General features: G+C 44.2%; 1 protein-coding gene across 4 annotated transcripts in view; it reads right to left on the bottom strand.

Annotated features, from left to right (window-relative positions):
• Positions 1-19,820, bottom strand: part of RELN (reelin) — a 1,116,896-nt gene that overhangs the window by 792,869 nt on the left and 304,207 nt on the right. For all 4 annotated transcript variants that reach the window (XM_069765109.1, XM_069765110.1, XM_069765107.1 and 1 more), the window contains exon 3: positions 13,289-13,424. In XM_069765109.1, coding sequence (XP_069621210.1) covers positions 13,289-13,424 — 136 coding nt within the window. The remainder of the gene's footprint in view (positions 1-13,288; positions 13,425-19,820) is intronic.

The following is a 19,820-nucleotide window of genomic DNA, read 5'->3' as shown; positions in this document are numbered from 1 at the left end:
GCATCCATTGGATCTAATTACGACAATTTATACCCCTTTTCTGTATCCATGATGCAACACTGGTTTTAGTGCACCCATTCGCAATACTCAATTGACTCTGTATGATATATTTTTGGTTATTTATTTGGAGTTATGTTTTGTAATTTATAGGATTTGCTTTATTGCATTAATAAATATATATTTTTAAATGTATTTATGAGTTGCTATACTTCATGTTCTTTGGTCTTTATATCTTCTCCTGTATGCGGTCACGTGGGGCCGCCGATTACAGTCATGAATATGCGGCTCCACCCCTATGGTGGATGTGTTTCAGTTGTGAAAGGGCTATGGCAGCCATAAAATTCTTTCCGTTATCACTCACTACCTTGCCTGCCTCAAGATGTACACTGCCCAGCCATGACTGAGTTTCTTGCTGCAAGAACTCGGACAGAACTTCCGTGGTGTCTGTTGTCGCCCAAACACTTCATTGCCAATACAGCCTGCTGACACTTGCCACTAGCTGTTCCATAATGGGACACCTCGTGTGCAACAGTGGCAGCTGCGGATGGAGTGGTCGTGCGACTGCGGTCTGTGGACGAGCTGTTGCTTCTGCTGGAGGATGAGGAGAAGGAGGAGGGGGGGCCAATGCCTACAGCCAACTGTTTCCTAGACCGTGGGCTAGGCAGAACTGTCCCAATATTGCTGTCCCCTGTGGACCCGGCATCCACCACATTAACCCAGTGTGCAGTGATGGACACGTAACGCCCCTGGCCATGCCTACTGGTCCATGCATCTGTTGTCAGGTGCACCTTTCTACTCACAGATTGCCTGAGTGCATGGTCAATGCGGTCTTTTACGTGCTGGTGGAGGGCTGGGATGGCTTTTCTCGAAAAGAAGTGTCGACTGGGTAGCTTGTAGCGTGGTACAGCATAGTCCAACAGGGCTTTGAAAGCTTCGCTTTCAACTAACCGGTAGGGCATCATCTCTAACGAGATTAGTCTAGCAATGTGGGCGTTCAAACCCTGTCTACGTGGATGAGAGGATGAGTACTTCCTTTTCCTAACGAGAGTCTCTTGTAGGTTCAGCTGGACTGGAGAGCTGCATATGGTGGTACTAGCGGGGGTGCCGGTGGACATGGCAGACAGAGAGGGTTGGTGATGGTATTCTTGCTGTTGGCCTACATACAGTGTTTCCTACCAAGAACTTGGTGATTCCCTGACTGCTTTGGCCTTGCGACAAAACCTAAACATTTGCTGCAGGTGGTGTGGTAAACGTTGGGCTTACAGTGAGGGAAGGGATGTAGCATTGCTGACTAGCTTCATTGTGAGAGGGTGCAACATTGTTAAGGGACGTTTGGTAGTTAGTCCAGGATTGCAATGCATGGTGTTTAAATGTCTACGCATGCAACTTGTATTTAGACTTTTAACATTCTGACCTCTGCTAAAGGTCCTTGAGCATTTCTTACAGATTACTTTGCACTGATCATTTGGATGTTGGTTAAAAAAATGCCAGACTGCACTCTTCCTACTATTGGATACCTTTTCAGGCATTGCACACTGAGCTACTTTAACTGGATGGCCACGCTGTCCTACAACTGGTTTTGGTTTAGCCACACGTTTTTGGCCAGATACGGGCCAGCCAGATGGAACCTGTTGCGATTTTGATGCCTGCTGCGGCTCCTCCTCCTCCGCTTCAGAGCTACTGCCGGCTGCACCCTGTTCCCCCAATGGCTGCCAATCGGGGCCAAGAACTGGGTCAGCTATTACCTCCTCTTCTATGTCCTGTGCACCTTCCTCTGTGTCACCGTGTAAGCCGGTGCTATAGCGTTCGTAACGGGGCTCCATAGTCTCATCTGGGTCTGATTCTGGATCAGTACACAGCGAGGGCAATGTTATGATCTGAGTCAAAGGAACAGCATAAGAATCTGGCTGTGGCTGTGCATCTGGGCACTCCATGTCCGATTCATCTTGTAATGGGCATGACCTGTTAACAATTTCCCTTTCTAACCCAGGAAGGGTATGTGTAAAGAGCTCCATGGAGTAACCTGTTGTGTTGCCTGACGCATCCTTCTCTGTTGTTCTGGGTGAAGAACGCAAGGAAGCGACTTGTCCCTGACCGGGAACATCCACTGACGACACGCTGCTTTTACATTTTGCAGTTTCCGAAGAGGAGGCAAAAGAGCTAGAGGCAGAGTCAGCAAGGAAAGCCAAAACTTGTTCCTGCTGCTCCGGCTTTAAAAGCGGTTTTCCTACTCCCAGAAAAGGGAGCGTTCGAGGCCTTGTGTTGCCAGATGATGACGGTGGCTGAACAACTCGAGACTTGGGTGCTATATTGCTTTTCCCACGACCACCTGATGCTCCACCACCACTACCATCATTACCAGCTGGCAATGACCGCCCACGGCCACGACCTCTTCCACCAGACTTCCTCATTCTTGGAAATATGTAACCAAACTTACAAACGTTATTTGGTATTGTAAAACCTGTTACAAGGTGGACGCAAAATTGTTGTGAATTTAAATCTCCCTTTATAGGTGTGTGAGAGTGCAGGGAAAATCAGGCCCACTGTATTACAGTACACAGTTTCAGTGGCACACAGTGGCTGACAGATATGCCACTAACAGGACTGATGCAGATGCACAGATTTTCCAATATTAATCTCCCCTTCTTTTTGGGGGGAGATGGGAGACTAGTGAATCAATCTGGCACACAGTTTTACAGTAGTGTTTCAGTGGCACAAAATGACAGACCGATACCACAGACTGGACTGACACAAATGCACTGATTGGCAATATAAATCTCCCTTTTTAGGTGTGGGATAGTGCAGAAAAATACAGGCCCACTGTTTCACACTACACAGTTTCAGGGGCAGAAAGTGGCTTGAAGATATATAAAAAAAAATAAAAAAAGGGACTGTACTACAATTACTATCTCCCTACAGTAATCTCAGAAAAGTATGGCAGGCAGCAATAAAAAGAACTGCTGCACACAAAAGTGTGGACAAACAAACAAGATAGCTGTGCAGAAAAGAAGGAACAACAGGATTTGTGCTTTGAAAAAAGCAGTTGGTTTGCACAGCGGCTTAAAAACAGCAATGCAGCTATCAGGGAGCCTTATAAGGCTTGTTTCACACGTCAGTGTCTCCGGTACGTGAGGTGACAGTTTCCTCACGTACCGGAGACACTGACACACGTAGACACATAAAAATCACGGCATACTTCTTGAACGTGGTTTTGAGCACCTTGAGTTTTTAGAATGGTGTCAAATTTGGGCATTTTCTGTCTTGTATACCCCTCAAAGTCACTTTAAATGTGAGATGGTACCTAAAAAAAATGGTTTTGTAAATTTTGCTGTAAAAATGAGAAATCGCTGGTCAACTTTTAACCCTTATAACTTCCTAACAAAAAGAATTTTTGGTTCCAAAATTGTGCTGATGTAATGTAAACATGATGTCAATTACATCTCTCATCTTTTTAAGTGGGAGGACTTGCACAATTGGTGGCTGACTAAATACTTTTTTTCCCCACTGTAAGTGATTAGGCAACTTTATTCTTCGGTTCGTTGTGATTACAGCGATACCAGATTTGTATCAGGTTTTTATGTTTGGCTGCTGGCACACACTAAAAGACACTTGTTATTGCGAAAACTAGTTTTTGTATCACCATATTTTGAGAGCTATAGTTTTTCCAGATTTTGGCCGATAGAGTCATGTTATGGCTTGTTTTTTGCAGGACGAGCTGACGATTTTATTGATAACATTTTTGGACACATGACATTTTTTGATAGCTTTTTATTCCGATTTTTGTGAGACAGAATGAACAAAAACCAGTAATTCAGGAATTGCTTTTTGTTTTTTGTTTTTTATACCGTTCCACATGTGGTAAAATTGATAAGGCAGCTTTATTCTTCGGGTCAGTACAATTACAGTGATACCCCATTTATATTGTCATTTTAGGTTTTGGTGCTTTTACACAAAAACTATTTATAGAAAAAAATTATTTTTGCATCGCTTTATTCTGAGAGCTATAACTTTTTTATTTTCTGCTGATGGAGCTGTATGGTGGCTTGTTTTTTGCAGGACAAGATGACGTTTTAAGCGGTACCATTTTTATTTACATTCATTTTTTAAATTGCGTTTTACTGAACTTTTTTCTTTTTGACCGGTACAATGATAAAGCATTGTTTTTTGCCTTTTTTTTTTTCCACGGTGTTCACTGAAGGGGTTAGTTAGTGGGACAGTTTTATAGAGCGGGTCGTTACAGACGCAGCGATACCAAATATGTGTACTTTTATTGTTTATTTTTTTATTCACATAAATAAATGTATTTATTGGAAAAATATGTGTTTCTTTTATTTTTTTTATATGGGGAGTTAAAAAAATATATTTTTACACTTCTTAATTTTTTTTGTCTACTTTTTTACATTTTCTCATCCTGGGACATCATTGTATAGTGTCAGATCACTGATCTGATACTCTGCACTGCAGAGTATCACATCAGCATCTGACAGGCAGGGAAGGAGGCATGTCAGCACCTGCTCTCGGCAGGAGATCACAAGCCACCTTCCCTGCAGGACCCAGAAGGAATCATCTTGTGGCCGGGGGTCTCCATGGAGACCATCAGAACAACGCAATGTGATGGAAGGGGTTAAAGAGTACCTATCACATATTTGTGCCTGCCTTTTTGAAGTCGGGCATACACAACAGAGAGCTGTTGGCTGAACATCAGATAGGTCGTCAATAACCTGACTCCACAACACAGCAATTCTCAGAGAAGATTGCACTTTTAGCCACGTTTTAATGGAGCGATAGTAAGCATACCCAACCACCACTTCATTCATTCCCTATGGTTAGGGTTGAAATGGGCAATGATCTGTTATTATTATTATTTATTTATATAGCACCATTGATTCCATGGTGCTTTACAATCTGTTAGGAAACATATGGTTCTGGCATTCAAGTAGATGTTACTAAATGGCATGTACAATGACACAATTTTTGTGCTCCTGGATACAGTTCAGACCATCATTGTAAATACACCTCTGTACTTTGTATCTCCCCCACCTCATTGTAGATTGTAAGCTCTCACGAGCAGGGTCATCTTATTTCGCTTTAATTATTGTATTGATAACGTTGTTACTTATGACTGTTGTGTTTGAAACTGTTAAACTGTAAAGCGCTGCAGAATATGTTTGCGCTATATAAATAAATATTATTATTATTATTATACAGTTCATATCTTACCTTTCATAAAACCTTCAAAATGCTGTGTAACTAAACTTTTCTAAAATTGCACCTGTCCTTGATATGCAAGGTTTTGAGTTTTTGTTCTGCTGTGGATTGACTGGAGAGATGAATGGAAGCATAGCAAAGCATCAGCACTTTATCACATGCAGATGGCCACCAACTGGTATTGTGGATCTTTTGGATAGATAACTTATATTTACTGGACAGTTGCCTTAAGGGATTAAGGAGAATATACTAAAGTTACTCATGATCCCTTTTATGACTAGAGATCTTTATCCTGGAATAATGCATTACAAGGTCAGATTTACAAAGATCAAGTTTTCACGTGTCTTTTTTTCTACCGTAAATCAATAGCAGAAAAAAAAAGAGAAGTATAAAGGGATGCTCACACAATGGATTTTTCTCATGAAAAAAAACCCACAATATGTAATTGCACTGGATTTCTTTGGCAGTGCAAACATCAATTTCTCTAGAGTTCATATTCAGATTTGGCCAATTAAATAGTGATGATACCAGTGAGCACAATGATAAGAAGGTAAGCTGGCATGGGCAAATGATCTGTTAGTAAACAATTAGTCCTGGCATTAATTTGGATGTTACTATGGCATATACCATGAGGAATCATTTGGTTCTCTCAATTCTAAAAATTTTCTATGTATATCTTTCCTGTATCATTTGGTTCAGGCATTCATGTGGATGTTACAAAGGCACATACCACAAGTCTAAACATTGTTGCAGACTAATGTTGCTTTCACACTTGCGTTTTTAGCAAGCCGTCGCAATCCGTCATTTTGGTAAAAAAACGGATCCTGCAAATGTGCCCGCAGGATGCGTTTTTCCCATAGACTTGTATTAGCGATGGATCGCGATGGATGGCCACACGTCCTGCCCGTCGTGCAACAGATCCGTCATGTTTTGGCGGACCGTTGGCACGAAAAAACATTCAAGTGATCGTTTTTTTGTCCGTCGCGTCCGCCATTTTCTACCATGCATGCGTGGCCGAAACTCCACCCCCTCATCCCCGGACTTTAGACTGGGCAGAGGATGCATTGAAAAACTGCATCCGCTGCCCACGTCGTGCACAAATTTCACAACGTGCGTCGGTACGTCAGCCCGACGCATAGCGACGGACCCGTACTGACGCTAGTGTGAAAATAGCCTAAGTACACCTCTTCAGGACAGTGGATTTCCCTAAAGGCAACTGTGACGTCTATCAGCAGGCAATATTCACTCCAAAATGTTTTCAGTAATGGCTTGAGGAACAGGACAAAAATTCCAAGTGCTGACATGGCCTTCAGGCCACTAAATCTCACTCTGATTGACCATCTGAAGAATATGTTACAAAAATCATTGTGATCCATGGAGGTTCCACCTCGCAACTTGTAGAACCAAAAGAATCTGCTGCTAGTGCAGCGCCCTAGGGTCCTGGTTGTTGCAGTAATGTCATTCTCCCGCCAGGGGGGTGATGTTACGTCTGAAGGCAATAAAGGAGATCACTTTACCAGGTATCACAAACTATACACCACACTTCACACTCCACTCTGCCAGGGGGAGCTATGCTCCTATTTATTAGGGCACTATTCACAATTAGGTAAAACTGGTGGGCTGGATAGGAAGTTAGTCAGAAGCTGACTGGGCTTCACCCAGGCAGCACCTGTCAGGCAGACAGGGGGAAGGAGGAACATCTAAGAGCTGCAGACAGAGTGGTCCCTGACAGGGGTGGGATCCTGTCAGAGGCCTAGATAGAAGGCCTCGGAGCTGCGCCTGCCCGACGTGCGGCAGCATCCTAAGAAAGGACTCGAAGAGAATTGTGTTGTAGCGGGTGAGAAACGAAGTCATAGCACAGGAGAGGAAACCTGAAGGAGTTCTGCCCTGCAAAAGGCTGCCTCCTTCTGAGGCGCAGAAGCCGGTAGCCAGAACACCGAGAGAGCAATCGTCTCCAAGCCTTGCTCCAGAGACCGGCAGGACAGATAATTCCACGTTACCTGCCCACACCTACACCCAGGAGGCACGGTGGCATCTTGTGGGGGCTGGGGCGTGCTAGGGTCCCTGTACAAAGCCTCAGGCCATCAGTCATACGGGTTGTTCCTATCCATCTGGGGAACAGAGAGAAAGACTTAACATCTAGAACACCAACAACAGTTGTGAGGACCTCACCGAGAAGCTCAGCAGGGAGGGACTACAACACTCAGGCGCTAGAGGAAGGCTACTGATTTCCACCTGGATAAGGGGACTCTGGAATTGCCTTCAGACTGGCCGGACTCTGCCTACCCTGTGATCTGGTGCTCTGGACTGTGGATGCTGAAGCCTTCAGTAAAAAGGTAAAGAGACTGCACCCGTGTGTCCTCGTTCTTCACTGTGCCTCACACCATACACCATCTACACTCTGGGAAGCCCAGGGGACATACTTCACCTGTGGGAAGCTATACAAACTAGCTGCCATCACATCACCGCAGCGGACCCCTAAGCAGTGTCGGTCCCCCTGACCGAACACCACAGGTGGCGTCACGAACATTTCCCCTTTAAAGACCTTTCCCCCTCTTATCAATAGACGCCCCTAGGGCCACGGACCGGGTCAGCCACCATGACATCCCCTTGAGAACCGAAGGGCCCGGCTCCGAGTACCCCACCGCCCTACTGGGGGCGATCCACTAACTTTTTTTTTTTTTTGAAAATCTGTTTATTAGAATTTTGTAATACAGTACAAACCAAACAATTCCATTGGCGATAACAAAATTGACTGATACTGTATCCCCAAACCCCCCCCCCACACACAAACAAAATAGATTCCCCCAGACTCTGCGTGCGCTTTGTCTAAAAGATGTCTCAAGGAATTGGCGAGTTGCCACCTACCCGCCGTAATAAATACCATTGAGTATTTTCAAACTGTGCTCTCAGTTTCTCCCTAGTCTCTAGAGGGAGCGATGGAATGAAAGTATCCCACGTGGAAAAGAATTTACCTACCTGCTTCTCTCTGTTAGTCAGTGCGTCCAACCACTCCATTCTGAATATGAACCGGATTTTAGTGCGGATGAAAGGGAGCGAAGGGACTAATGGACTCAACCACTGGTGCAGAATGCTTTTCCTGGTCGCCGAAGCCCATATCATAATGTTGCCTTAATGTGTTTGGGCAGTTTGTGAGATGTCTCGTCTAGAATATTAAAAATGGCCCATTGTGGGGTAAGCGTGAAGTTTACTTCGCAGATTTTCTGCAATTCTTTGTGCACCTCGCCCCACAATCCCAGAATTAGCGGGCAACTCCATAAGTGATGGTATATGTCGGTGTTACGAGATTTGCATTTAGAACACAAGTAGACGCTGGAGGGGGACATCTTAGATTGTAGGAAGGGTGTAATGTAGGCTCTGTGTAGTATTAAGAGTGCCATGTCAGTGTAGCTGCTGTATAGCAGAATTTTTCTTTGTGCCATGGTAGCCTCAAAGAGGTCTCCCACCTCCAAGCAAGGCATGTCTCTCAGCCACCTCGCCACTCCCGTGGTTTTCCCTTCCCCCGCCCATTTTCTACATAGTATTGAATAAATGTTACTTATAGAAGCGGGTGGGATTTTGCATTTCGAATAAACCCATCTAGATTGGTCCTCCCCTCTACCACCCCCCTATCGATGGACATTTCTGTACCAAACTGCGCGCCTGGAGAAATAAGAATGGTTTATTGCTTATTGGGAATCGTTGTGACGCCGTTTCAAAAGATAATATTGAGAAATTAAGATCCAAGAGGTCAATTACCTGCCCACATCCCTGGGAGGCCAAAAACCTTTAAAAAGATGGTGCAGAGCCCCTCAAAAACTCAGGATTTCCCAGAAAAGGCTGGAAGGGGGATAGATTGTGCTTTAGATTACAAATCTTTCTACAGTGTCGCCAAGTTAGTAACGCTTGCCATAGCGACGGGTGTTCGCGTATTCCCATTGGGATGTCCTCCCCGTTTAGGTGTAACAAAGCCGGTAAAGAGATATGTGGGTAGAATTGTTGTTCCAATTCAACATTTGCAAAGTGAGAAATACCCCTAATCCAATCAATTGCATATCTAAAATTAGCCGCTAAGTTATATCTTCCCAAATCAGGAAAATTAACACCGCCCTCCAATCTCGTCGCCTGTAATCTTGCAAGACTTATGCGCGTTCTACCTCCAACCCCCCAAATAAATTTTTGAAAGTTTAGGTTCAACAAGCCCAGATCTGATCGAGTCAGGAGAAGGGGCAACGTCTGAAAGGTGTATAGCAATTTAGGAAATACTATCATTTTAATTAAATGGCATCTCCCAGAAAATGACAGCGTGAAGTGTTTCCATGAATGGAGAAGGTCAACTATGGAGGAGATTAGTGGGTGTAGTTGGCTCTATAAAATAGATGGGTCTGCAGGCAACCGTATCCCCAAGTATTTAACAGATTCCTGGCACCATTGGAATGGGAACGAGGGGTTGTTCCGCCTCCCAGATCTAAAGACCGCCAGGGCCTCAGATTTACCATAGTTAACCTTGAATCCAGAGCATCTGCCGAAACTCTCTAAAATATGCATAATAGCCGGGATTGCTTTTGCTGGGTTGCCGATAAATAAGAGAACATCATCAGCAAAGGCTGAGATCTTTATGGATGTAGCTCCCACCCTCACTCCTTTGAAAGCTGCCTCGTTCTGTAGTGTTCTCAAGAAAGGGTCTAATGCTATGTCAAACAATAGTGGGGACAAAGGGCAGCCATGACGTGTCCCCCTCTGAATCTCAAATGGTCTAGATAGAACATTGTTCAAGGACATTCTGGACAGTGGCTGTCTGTAAATTGATTTGACAGCTTCACAAAACCACGGGCCAAACTCTCTGAATGATAGTAGATCTTATAGATAATCCCATGCTACCCTATCGAACGCCTTGTCAGCGTCAAGACTAACCACGATAATTTTCATATGTTTGTGTGCTCTGCTATAAGATATGGCAATCAAAGCTGTCCTAATGTTGTACGTGATGGATTTCCCATGAATGAATCCGGTTTGTTGTGGCGAGATTAAATTTGGAATTATTTTCTGTAATCAATCTGCCAGGATTTTTGTAAAAATTTTAAAGTCTGAGTTTAATAACGAGATAGGTCTATATCCCTCAACTTGCGTGTGGTCTTTACCTGGTTTTGGGAGAACAATAACAACCGCATCGTTGAACCGGTCCGGTAGGTGACCAAATTTAACTATATTATTAAATAACTCGGATCCACTAACTTTGTGGTTTCAAGTAGCATATGCCTCAGGTCAACTCCAGAAATTTTGTGGAGTCCATACCTCAACCTACTCCTGTTCTAGAAGCGCAATGGGGTGCTACATAATGTTAACCAGGTAGATTTAATGTTATGACTGATTGGTGTATATACAGTTTTACACTTCTATTTTATTTCTACCACACATATGAAATACAAGAACAGGCAATGTTTGTGCTCCTGGATAAAGTTCATAGCTTACCTTTCACATAACCTTCAAGCTGCTATGTACCTTATTGTTTCCTAAAATTGCACTGTACTGAACCAGGCCTTGACATGCAAGCTTTTCCCTTTTTGCCCTGCTGTGCTTTGACTGGAGAGATGAATGAAAGGAGAGCAAAGTGTCTGCACTTCATCAGACGCAGGTGGCCAATAAACTGCTACTGTTGCCTGCCAGGAATAAACTCCGTCAAGGCCTCAGCAAGACATTGTTTCATGTCCTTTCTGAGTGAAATAAGGTCACTGCATCCCTATAAGACATTCTATTATCTCTAAGGTACTACTTGTAACTCGACAAGTGGCATGTTTTATATGGGGGTTGATTTAAAAGAGAAATTTCATCTTTTTATTTTTATGCCATACAATGAAATATGTATAAGAAAGGTCAGGCTGCCTGCAGTATTTCAGAAGATTCATATTAAATTTGAATAAAAATATTCTACGCACTCCACAATCACAGACTCCACCTCTCACCTTATTTAGAGCAAAGCGAATTGAAAACACTTATAACACAACTGTTTATACCCCGTGCTGTATGCATTTCTAGAAAATGTGCACAAAACTATCTTTGCTTCTGATATGAATTAAAAAAAGAAATTATAATGAAAGCAAATCTATTTATGCACAATAAATACACCTACAGTGGGGCAAAAAAGTATTTAGTCAGTCAGCAATAGTGCAAGTTCCACCACTTAAAAAGATGAGAGGCGTCTGTAATTTACATCATAGGTAGACCTCAACTATGGGAGACAAACTGAGAAAAAAAAAACCCAGAAAATCACATTGTCTGTTTTTTTAACATTTTATTTGCATATTATGGTGGAAAATAAGTATTTGGTCAGAAACAAACAATCAAGATTTCTGGCTCTCACAGACCTGTAACTTCTTCTTTAAGAGTCTCCTCTTTCCTCCACTCATTACCTGTAGTAATGGCACCTGTTTAAACTTGTTATCAGTATAAAAAGACACCTGTGCACACCCTCAAACAGTCTGACTCAGTCAGCAATAGTGGAACTTGCACTATTGCTGACTGACTAAATACTTTTTTGCCCCACTGTAACTACAGAGATCTTAGAAGAGGATCTTCAGAATAAAAAAGGCATACTTTAATAGAGTTCTTAGACCTGAATAAGCTGGTGTACTCGCCAAAAAATCCTATGTCATAATACCTGTATATGATATTCAAAAGCTTCATACGTAATATCTAATGGATTTGATTAATCCAATTCTAGCTTTAGGAAGACACATAAAATGCAAAACTTGTAAAAATTTGTGATACAGATTTTACATACTATCTTGGGTTTTCAAAATCAGTCTACAAGCCTCACCAAGTAAGAGATCTATTTAACAATTTATGAAGTTAGTACAGTCGTGACCTAAAGTTTCAAGACACAAATTTTTCATGAAGCTTGCTGCTTCCGTGTTTTTAGATCTTTTAGTCAGAGGTTTCTGTGGTTAAGGACAATTAAAATCATTTCATAATTGTTTTCATTTTATTGACAAATACATCAAGTGTATGCAAAGACTTAATATTTACAGTGTTGTCCCTTATTTTTCAAGACTTTTACAATTTGCCCTTGCTTCTAGATATCTGCTTCAGGGCCAAATCATGACTGATAAGCAGTTTGTCATGGCTCACTTTCATTATTCGATCCGGTTACCATCGCTACTGGGCGACAGTCCTTTTTGTCTCTGTCCGAATATTGATGGTTTCTTTTCTCTTCCTATTACATTTTGAGATGGACTTTATATGTTTACCTTTCACTTACCTCAATTGCTGGCTATGTGTGAGAGTGTGAGCACAATCCTAACACCATTCTTGTCTAATCAGTGCTAGGAGTTTTTAGCAATTTCTATGTTTATGTTTGGAGCACCATGTCAAAAGGCAGAAGTCATCACTAAGTGGCTTGGTGAACAAAACATGGAAACTTTGGATCCATGACCAGAAAACTTCCCAGATCTCAATTACAATGTAACATTGTGGTCAATCCAAAAAAGCGGGTGGTCAAACACAGGAATTTTTATAAACTAAAAGCACTGATTAGGAAGAATAGACTGCCGTCAGCCAGGATTTGGCCAAGAAGCGGATATCCAACCTGCCAGAGCAAATTGCAGAAGTCTTAAAAAGTGGGTCTCCACTGTAAATATTGAGTCTTGAAAACATAAACTTGCTATATTTGTCAATAAAAGTATAGAAACTTCTGAAATGCTTATAACTGTACTTCAGTATCCATAGGAACACCTGACTAAAAGATCTAAAAACACTGAAAATTTTGGTTTTTGCAGTCTCAAACCATTTGACCAAGACTGTATTGTAATATTTAGTGCCAGATCCTCTTAGAGAGTCTGTTACCAAATAGTCCTTTTTGTGCCTTTGGATCATCAATTTTTAAGTAAAATACTACAAATATTTTAAACTGTAAGAGGGTTTATTTTTACTTTGTTTGAAGGCAATGAACTTCTAAAATTGCCACTGTGTATTTGTGTATGATGCAGGCTCAGCTCCTGAGACAGTTCCAGAAACATGATCTCGGCATTGGACACCTTACGATTTACTAAAATGTCCTTTATAATTTAGAGAATTTACTTACATGAAGTTGACACATCCAGTTCCAGCTGGTGGAGCAATCCATACAAAGCTGAGGTTTGTTGTTGGCAGGTGGCTTACGTGTGAAGCCACCACACTGCACATGAACTGAGTTCCAAACTGGTGGTCTGACATTATACCTGAAAAAATATATCAGATGACCAGTGAGGCAGTTTTAATTACATTCATTGAAAAGCTAATTACAATAGATGTTTACATTAAAAAACAGAATGTGTGGGGGTAACAAATTTATGGACAAATGAGTAAATATTTTTTTAAATCCTAACTTCGGAAGCATGGATCAGTTGAGCATTAACTCATTATGGCCTACTTTTTCACAGCAGACAGTCTGTCATGTCTAGCTAGGATGTAGAGGGTAAATGTTCCTCACCTAGTCTTGCAGTGCCATGGACAATGTATCCATACCCCGTGACCTATTCTACATTTTTTCACATTACACTCACAAAATTAAATGTAGTTTATTAGGACTGTATGTGATATAACAACACAAAGTAGTAAGCATTTGTGAAGTGTAAAGGAAGATATACACGGTTATCTAAATATATTAAACATATTAGTCTTAACATTGTGATGCACATGTAATGAAACCTCCACCAGGGGGAGCTGGTGAGGGAAGAGAGGTTAAACATTAAGCGAAGTAACACAGAGCTCAGGCACAGGTGTCACAGGTAATGAGATTAGTCAGACAAGCCAAAGTCATACACAAAGATATCAGCACTGTACACAGGGGAAGTCAGGAGAATAATCAGGGACATGCAAGGAATCAGAGCCTACCGGGAACGTGGTAACCAAATCGTGAGACATAAGACAAAGTCGGGGCACAAGCAAAGTCAGAACCAGGAGGGTAACGTGGTATTAGAGACAGAAAACCAGAGCTGAAGTCCAGGGAACAGATCGAGTCATACACGGGTACGGGCAGACAGAGACACAAAGATTACCAAGATCAGGATACAGGTCAGGGGCTCAAGCTGGGAAGCATGAACTATCACTAACAGCGGTAGGCAGGCTGTGAGGGACTGAAATAGCCCAGCTAGCTCAAGAACGAGGCTGATGAGATTAACCCCCGCATGACCAGTCTCAAAAGAGGAAAAATGAAAATAAACTCCGGACTGGACCATGACAGCACATTTGTATTCAGCCCCCTTGAGTCAATAAGTTGTAGGACCACCTTTCGCTGCAATTAATGCTGCAAGTCGTTTGGGGTATGTCTCTACCAGCTTTGCATGTCTAGAAGCTGAAATTGTTGTCCATTCATTTTTACAAATTAGCTTTAGCTCAGTGAGATTGGGTGTAGAACATCTGTGAACAGCAATATTCAAGTCTTGCCTGAGATCCACAATAGGATTTAGGTCTGGACTGTGACTGGGCCATTCAAACACATGAAAATGCTGGGATCTAAACCATTCCATTGTAGCTCTGGCAGTATGTTTAGGGCCATTGTCCTGCTGAAAGGTGAAGCTATGCCCCAGGCTCACATCTTTTGCAGCCTCTTTCATGTTTTCCTCCAGAGTTGCCTTGTATTTAGCTCCACCTATCTTCCCTGCAACTCTGACCAGCTTCCCTGTACCTGCTGAAAAAAGCATCACCATGGCATGATGTTGCCACTACCATGCGTGACAGTGGGGATGGCGTATTCATGATGATGTGCATTTAGTTTTTGGCCACACATAGTTCTGAATTTAGCCCAAAAAGTTCTATTTTGGTTTCATCTGACCAGAGCACATTCTTCCACATGCTAACCGTATCCCCTACATGGCTGTTTGCAAACTGCACACGGGACTTCTCATTGCTTGCTTTTGAAAATGCCTTTCTTTTGGCCACTCTTAAATAAAGGCCAAATTTGTGAAGTATACGATCAATAGCTGACTTGTGGACAGATTTTCACACCTAAGCTGTGGATCTTGCAGCTTCTCCAGAGGGACCATGGGCCTTTTGGCTGCTTCTCTAGTTAAAGCTCTCCTTGCTTGGGATGTCAGTTTATGTACACTGCTGTAATGCTAATGTTGGCGTCCCTGCATACTCCCTCTTCTTCATCCCATCAGGTACACCAACATACTCACTGCCACAGCCGCTCCACGACATCTTTCTATCCTACAGCAGTTTCCTGCTCCTGGGACCAAGCATGGCGTGCAAGTTTCCTGGCAGTGTGCTTAGTGCCTGCTCACTGCTTCTTAAAGGGGTAGCGAACACTCTGCATCTGCTCCTATACTCAGAGAACACCAGAGCATGCTCAGAAATCTTGAGTAACGAGCACACTCACTCATCACAAGCTGCTGGTGAAGGAGCCACACTGTGAACTAGTCATACATCTGGTTACCCGGCAGCTTCTACCCGCCTGCTGACAATGACTCACAACTCAAATTAATTTGATTCTTTTGCCCCCCCCAAAAAAAAAAGAAATGGATTCTTCTTGTTCTTGATGTGAAAAAGAAGTCCCTTTGTTTGGCAGTGATTCTGAGACTTTTATTTTTTCGATACATGTTAGAGGTAAATTTTGGTCAATATGATTTGAGTTTATTTATGAAAATATCAAAGATTTTAAAGAAGGCGTGTCCTAGCTGGCCATGTGAGTGGACGCAGGGAAGAGCGCTCCCGCTGCCAGAAGGACAAATAATCCTGTTTTAACCCCGACTTGCGGGGATACTTACAATCCTCTGGCTGGCTGAAGGTCCGGAGAGGGCAGCGGTGAGGAGCGGCGGGTCCGGAGTTGGCGGCGATGACCAGGAGGCGGCAAAAAGACGCTGGCACCGGCGATGCACGAGCCGGCCAAGATGGCGCCGATGTGAGGGAGGACGCCGAGAAGGAGAACGCCGCATGTCAGCGGTGCATGGAGGTGGCCGCAAAGCTGCAGCAGTATGCCAGAGTGGAGGCTGCTGAGGAGGCAGAGGCAGGACCCGGAGCTGACCAGGAGGTGGTGGGAGCAAGCGCAGCCGAGCAGCATGAGGTACAGAGGGGGAAAGAAGGAGGCAGCATGGCGGGGGCTAGTGGGGGACCTGGAGGCATACCGCAGGGAGAGGAGCCGACCCTTAGGGATGTAATCACCCTGATCTCCTCGTGCCAGCAATCCCTGAATTCCCTAGCCCAGCAGATGCAGGAAGTTAAAGGGGACACGGCACAGATTAATGCGGCTCTGCAGAAAATGGACAAGCGTATAGGAGTGGTGGAGGAGAGGGTGAGCATGGCAGAAGATCACATAGTTAAGCTACAAAAAGCTGAAAAGAAGTTCGCCCAAGCAATAGCCGAGCTCGCTGCCAAAAATGAGGATCTGGAAAATAGGTCCAGAAGAAATAATATACGTATAGTGGGGCTGCCTGAAAAGACTGAGGGGAGAAATCCCACTGAGTTTGTGGAGAACTGGCTGCTGGAGAAGATTGGGAGCACAGTGTTGACAAAAGTCTTTGCTGTTGAGCGTGCTCATAAGGTCCCGCCGCAGCCCCCTGCCCCAGGAGCAAATCCCCGTACCATGCTTGCTAAAATACTCAATTACAGGGACAGAGACATTATCCTCAGGAAGGCTAGAGAGATGGAAGATCTGACGGCTGGAGGTCAGAAAATTGCCATTTATCCGGATTATTCCGCTGCAGTTCAGAAGCAGCGGATGAAGTTTACTGGAGTCAAGCGGCGACTGAGGGAGCTAGGAGTGCAGTACTCGGTGATGTTTCCCGCCAAGCTGAGACTGGTGGCTTTTAATAAGACACATTTCTTCCTGACACCGGAGGACGCTACCCAGTGGCTTGACACCAATGAGAAAAAGCTGGAAGGAGTGGGCGACTGACATGTCGACGAGATTTGGCTGGAAATTGGTTTCTCTGTTGTTGGCGGGGAGTTTTGCGCTTGTTAGCGTCGGTTAAAAAAGTTGAGCAAATGCTGAGGGTTTTGCTAGGCCATGTTGAGGACTGGCCGGAGGGGACAGTACTGTCTACCAAATGTGGGGGAGGAGGGCTATGACGGATACTGTAAATTGGTTTGGTACTTTTCTTATATGTCATATAAGTGCAATGTTAAGTTATAATAAAGTAAAAGTTAGGGGAAATTATGTTTAGTGTGGCAGCGGGACGCGAATGGAGAGGGTTAAGTGAGGGAGAGTGTTCGCAGTGGGCAGTGGAGCCCCACTCTTGCTGAGAGGAAGAATGCGTTACACTGGAGGGGTTAGGGGGGCAAGTTGGGAGGGGGTAGGGGGGATGGGAGGGGTGGGGCAGCTCATACTTGGGAAATTGGATATTATGAGAAATGATGAGCCACAGGGGGGGAGAGTGTATTAAAATATTGAGTTGGAATGTGAGAGGTCTGGCGGATAAAACACGGCGAGCTGCAAGTTTACAGTATGTTCAAGAACAGAAGGTCTCAATGATATGTCTGCTGGAAACACACTTAGTGCGGGAGAGGGTGAACGTACTGAATAGGCGCTGGATACAGAAAGCGTATCATTCTACTTTCTCGACGTATTCTAGGGGTGTGTCTGTGTTGATTCCTGCTGGGGTGCAATATGAGGAGGTAGCGGTAAAGGAAGATGTGGATGGTCAGTATGTGGTGGTGAAATGTAAAATGAATGGAGTATTGATGTGTATAGTGGCAATGTATATTCCGCCCCCATACTCAAGCAAGAAGATAAGAGAGGTGCTGGAGAGGGTAGAGCGCTGGGGACCGTTACCATTACTAATTATCGGCGACCTTAATAATATATGTGATGACTTTTGGGATAAGAACAAAAACACCCAGAATAGGACGGCGGGACATATCACTACGTTTGGGACTTATGTCGGGGAAGTGGGCATGGTTGATTTATGGAGAGTTAGACATATCGGGGAAAGGGCGTATTCATGCTACTCACCAGCTCATGGTACGCTGTCTAGGATTGATCTGGCACTGGGTAACCAATTACTAGATACGATGGTGAGGGACGTGAGATATTTGCCTAGGGCGCTCTCAGACCATAGTCCAGTTGAAGTGGAATTTCGACCAGTGGGGACACGGAACGGGAGCAGAAGGGAGTGGAAAATTCACCCTAATTGGCTACACAGTATAGACTTGGAGAAGATTAAGAAGGAATTGGTGGAATTTTTTGAGATAAATGAGGGAAGTGTAGATGTGCTTACTGTGTGGGAAGCCATGAAAGCATACTTGAGAGGGCTGTTGTTCAGGAATATTAGCAGGTGTAAGCGGAAATCGAGAGAGGCAGAGAGGTTGGCGATAGATGGGCTGAGGGTGGCTGAAGATGAGATGGTAATAATGGGTACTTTGGAGGCTGGGAGGAGGTTAAAGGCAGCTCAAAGCCAGCTAGAGGCGGTCTTGCTGAGTAAGGCTGAAAGGAAGAGGGAATTCATGAATCTGGCCTATTACCAGGAGGGTGAATCAGTGGGTCATTTGCTGTCGCTGGTGGCATCTGCCCAGAGAAATACATCCTTTGTTCACTCTCTGGTGACTGGGAGTGGTGTTGCTCACTCTCTGGTGACTGGGAGTGGTGTTGCTGTTTCTGAGACTTCAGAGATTTTGGAGACTTTTGCAGATTTTTACGCAGACTTATAGTCCTCTCGGGTAGATGGGTCAATGGAGGACACGGTGGCGTTCCTTGAGGAGTTGGAGCTCCCGAGGCTGAGTGACATGGATAGGGAGGATTTGGAGGCTCCCATTATGGAGGAGGAACTGGGACGGGCATTGCAGTCGATGGCTAATGGGAAGGCGCCTGGCGTAGACGGATTTCCTGCCGAAATTTATAAAAACTTGGGGAAGTGTTGATCCCTAAATTGAAGGTGGTCTTGGAGGAGGCTAGGAATGGTGGAAGGCTGCCGGCATCTATGCGGGAGGCCACAATAGTGGTGATTCCAAAGGAGGGGAAGGACCTGACACAGCCGGACTCATACCGGCCAATTTCTTTACTTACTATCGACGTTAAACTCCTGGCCAAGGTGTTGGCGATGAGGTTGACAAGTGTTATTTCTGGCCTGGTACACTCAGATCAATCTGGCTTTATGCCTGATAGGTCAACTGCGATCAACTTGCGAAGGCTGTATGTGAACTTGCAACTCAGAGCTGATAATTGTGGCCAGAGAGTTATTGCATCCTTAGACGCTCACAAGGCGTTCGATAGTGTGGAGTGGGGGTATCTCTGGCAGGTGTTGCGAAGAATGGGGTTTGGACCGCAGTTCATATCCTGGATTCAATTAATGTACTCGATGCCGATGGCCAGGGTTAGGGTAAATGGGGAGTTGTCACGGACCATACAATTGGCTAGAGGGACGAGGCAGGGATGTCCGCTTTCCCCCCTTTTGTTTGCTCTAGCGGTGGAGCCGCTGGCCGTTACGCTTCGACGGTCTGATGAGATGACGGGGTTTAAATATGGGGTGATTGAAGAAAGGGTGGCGTTGTATGCGGATGACATTTTGTTGTTTCTGGCTGACCCGGTTGCATCCTTGGAGGGAGCCATTGGGATTATTGAACGATTTGGATCAGTGTCGGGGCTTAGGATAAACTGGAGTAAGTCTATCTTGTTTAAGGTGGACGATGTGGATGGGGAG

The sequence above is a fragment of the Ranitomeya imitator genome, chromosome 4 (assembly GCF_032444005.1).
Source record: "Ranitomeya imitator isolate aRanImi1 chromosome 4, aRanImi1.pri, whole genome shotgun sequence".
Lineage (NCBI taxonomy): Eukaryota > Metazoa > Chordata > Amphibia > Anura > Dendrobatidae > Ranitomeya > Ranitomeya imitator.
This window is presented reverse-complemented; position numbering and strand designations above follow the sequence as displayed.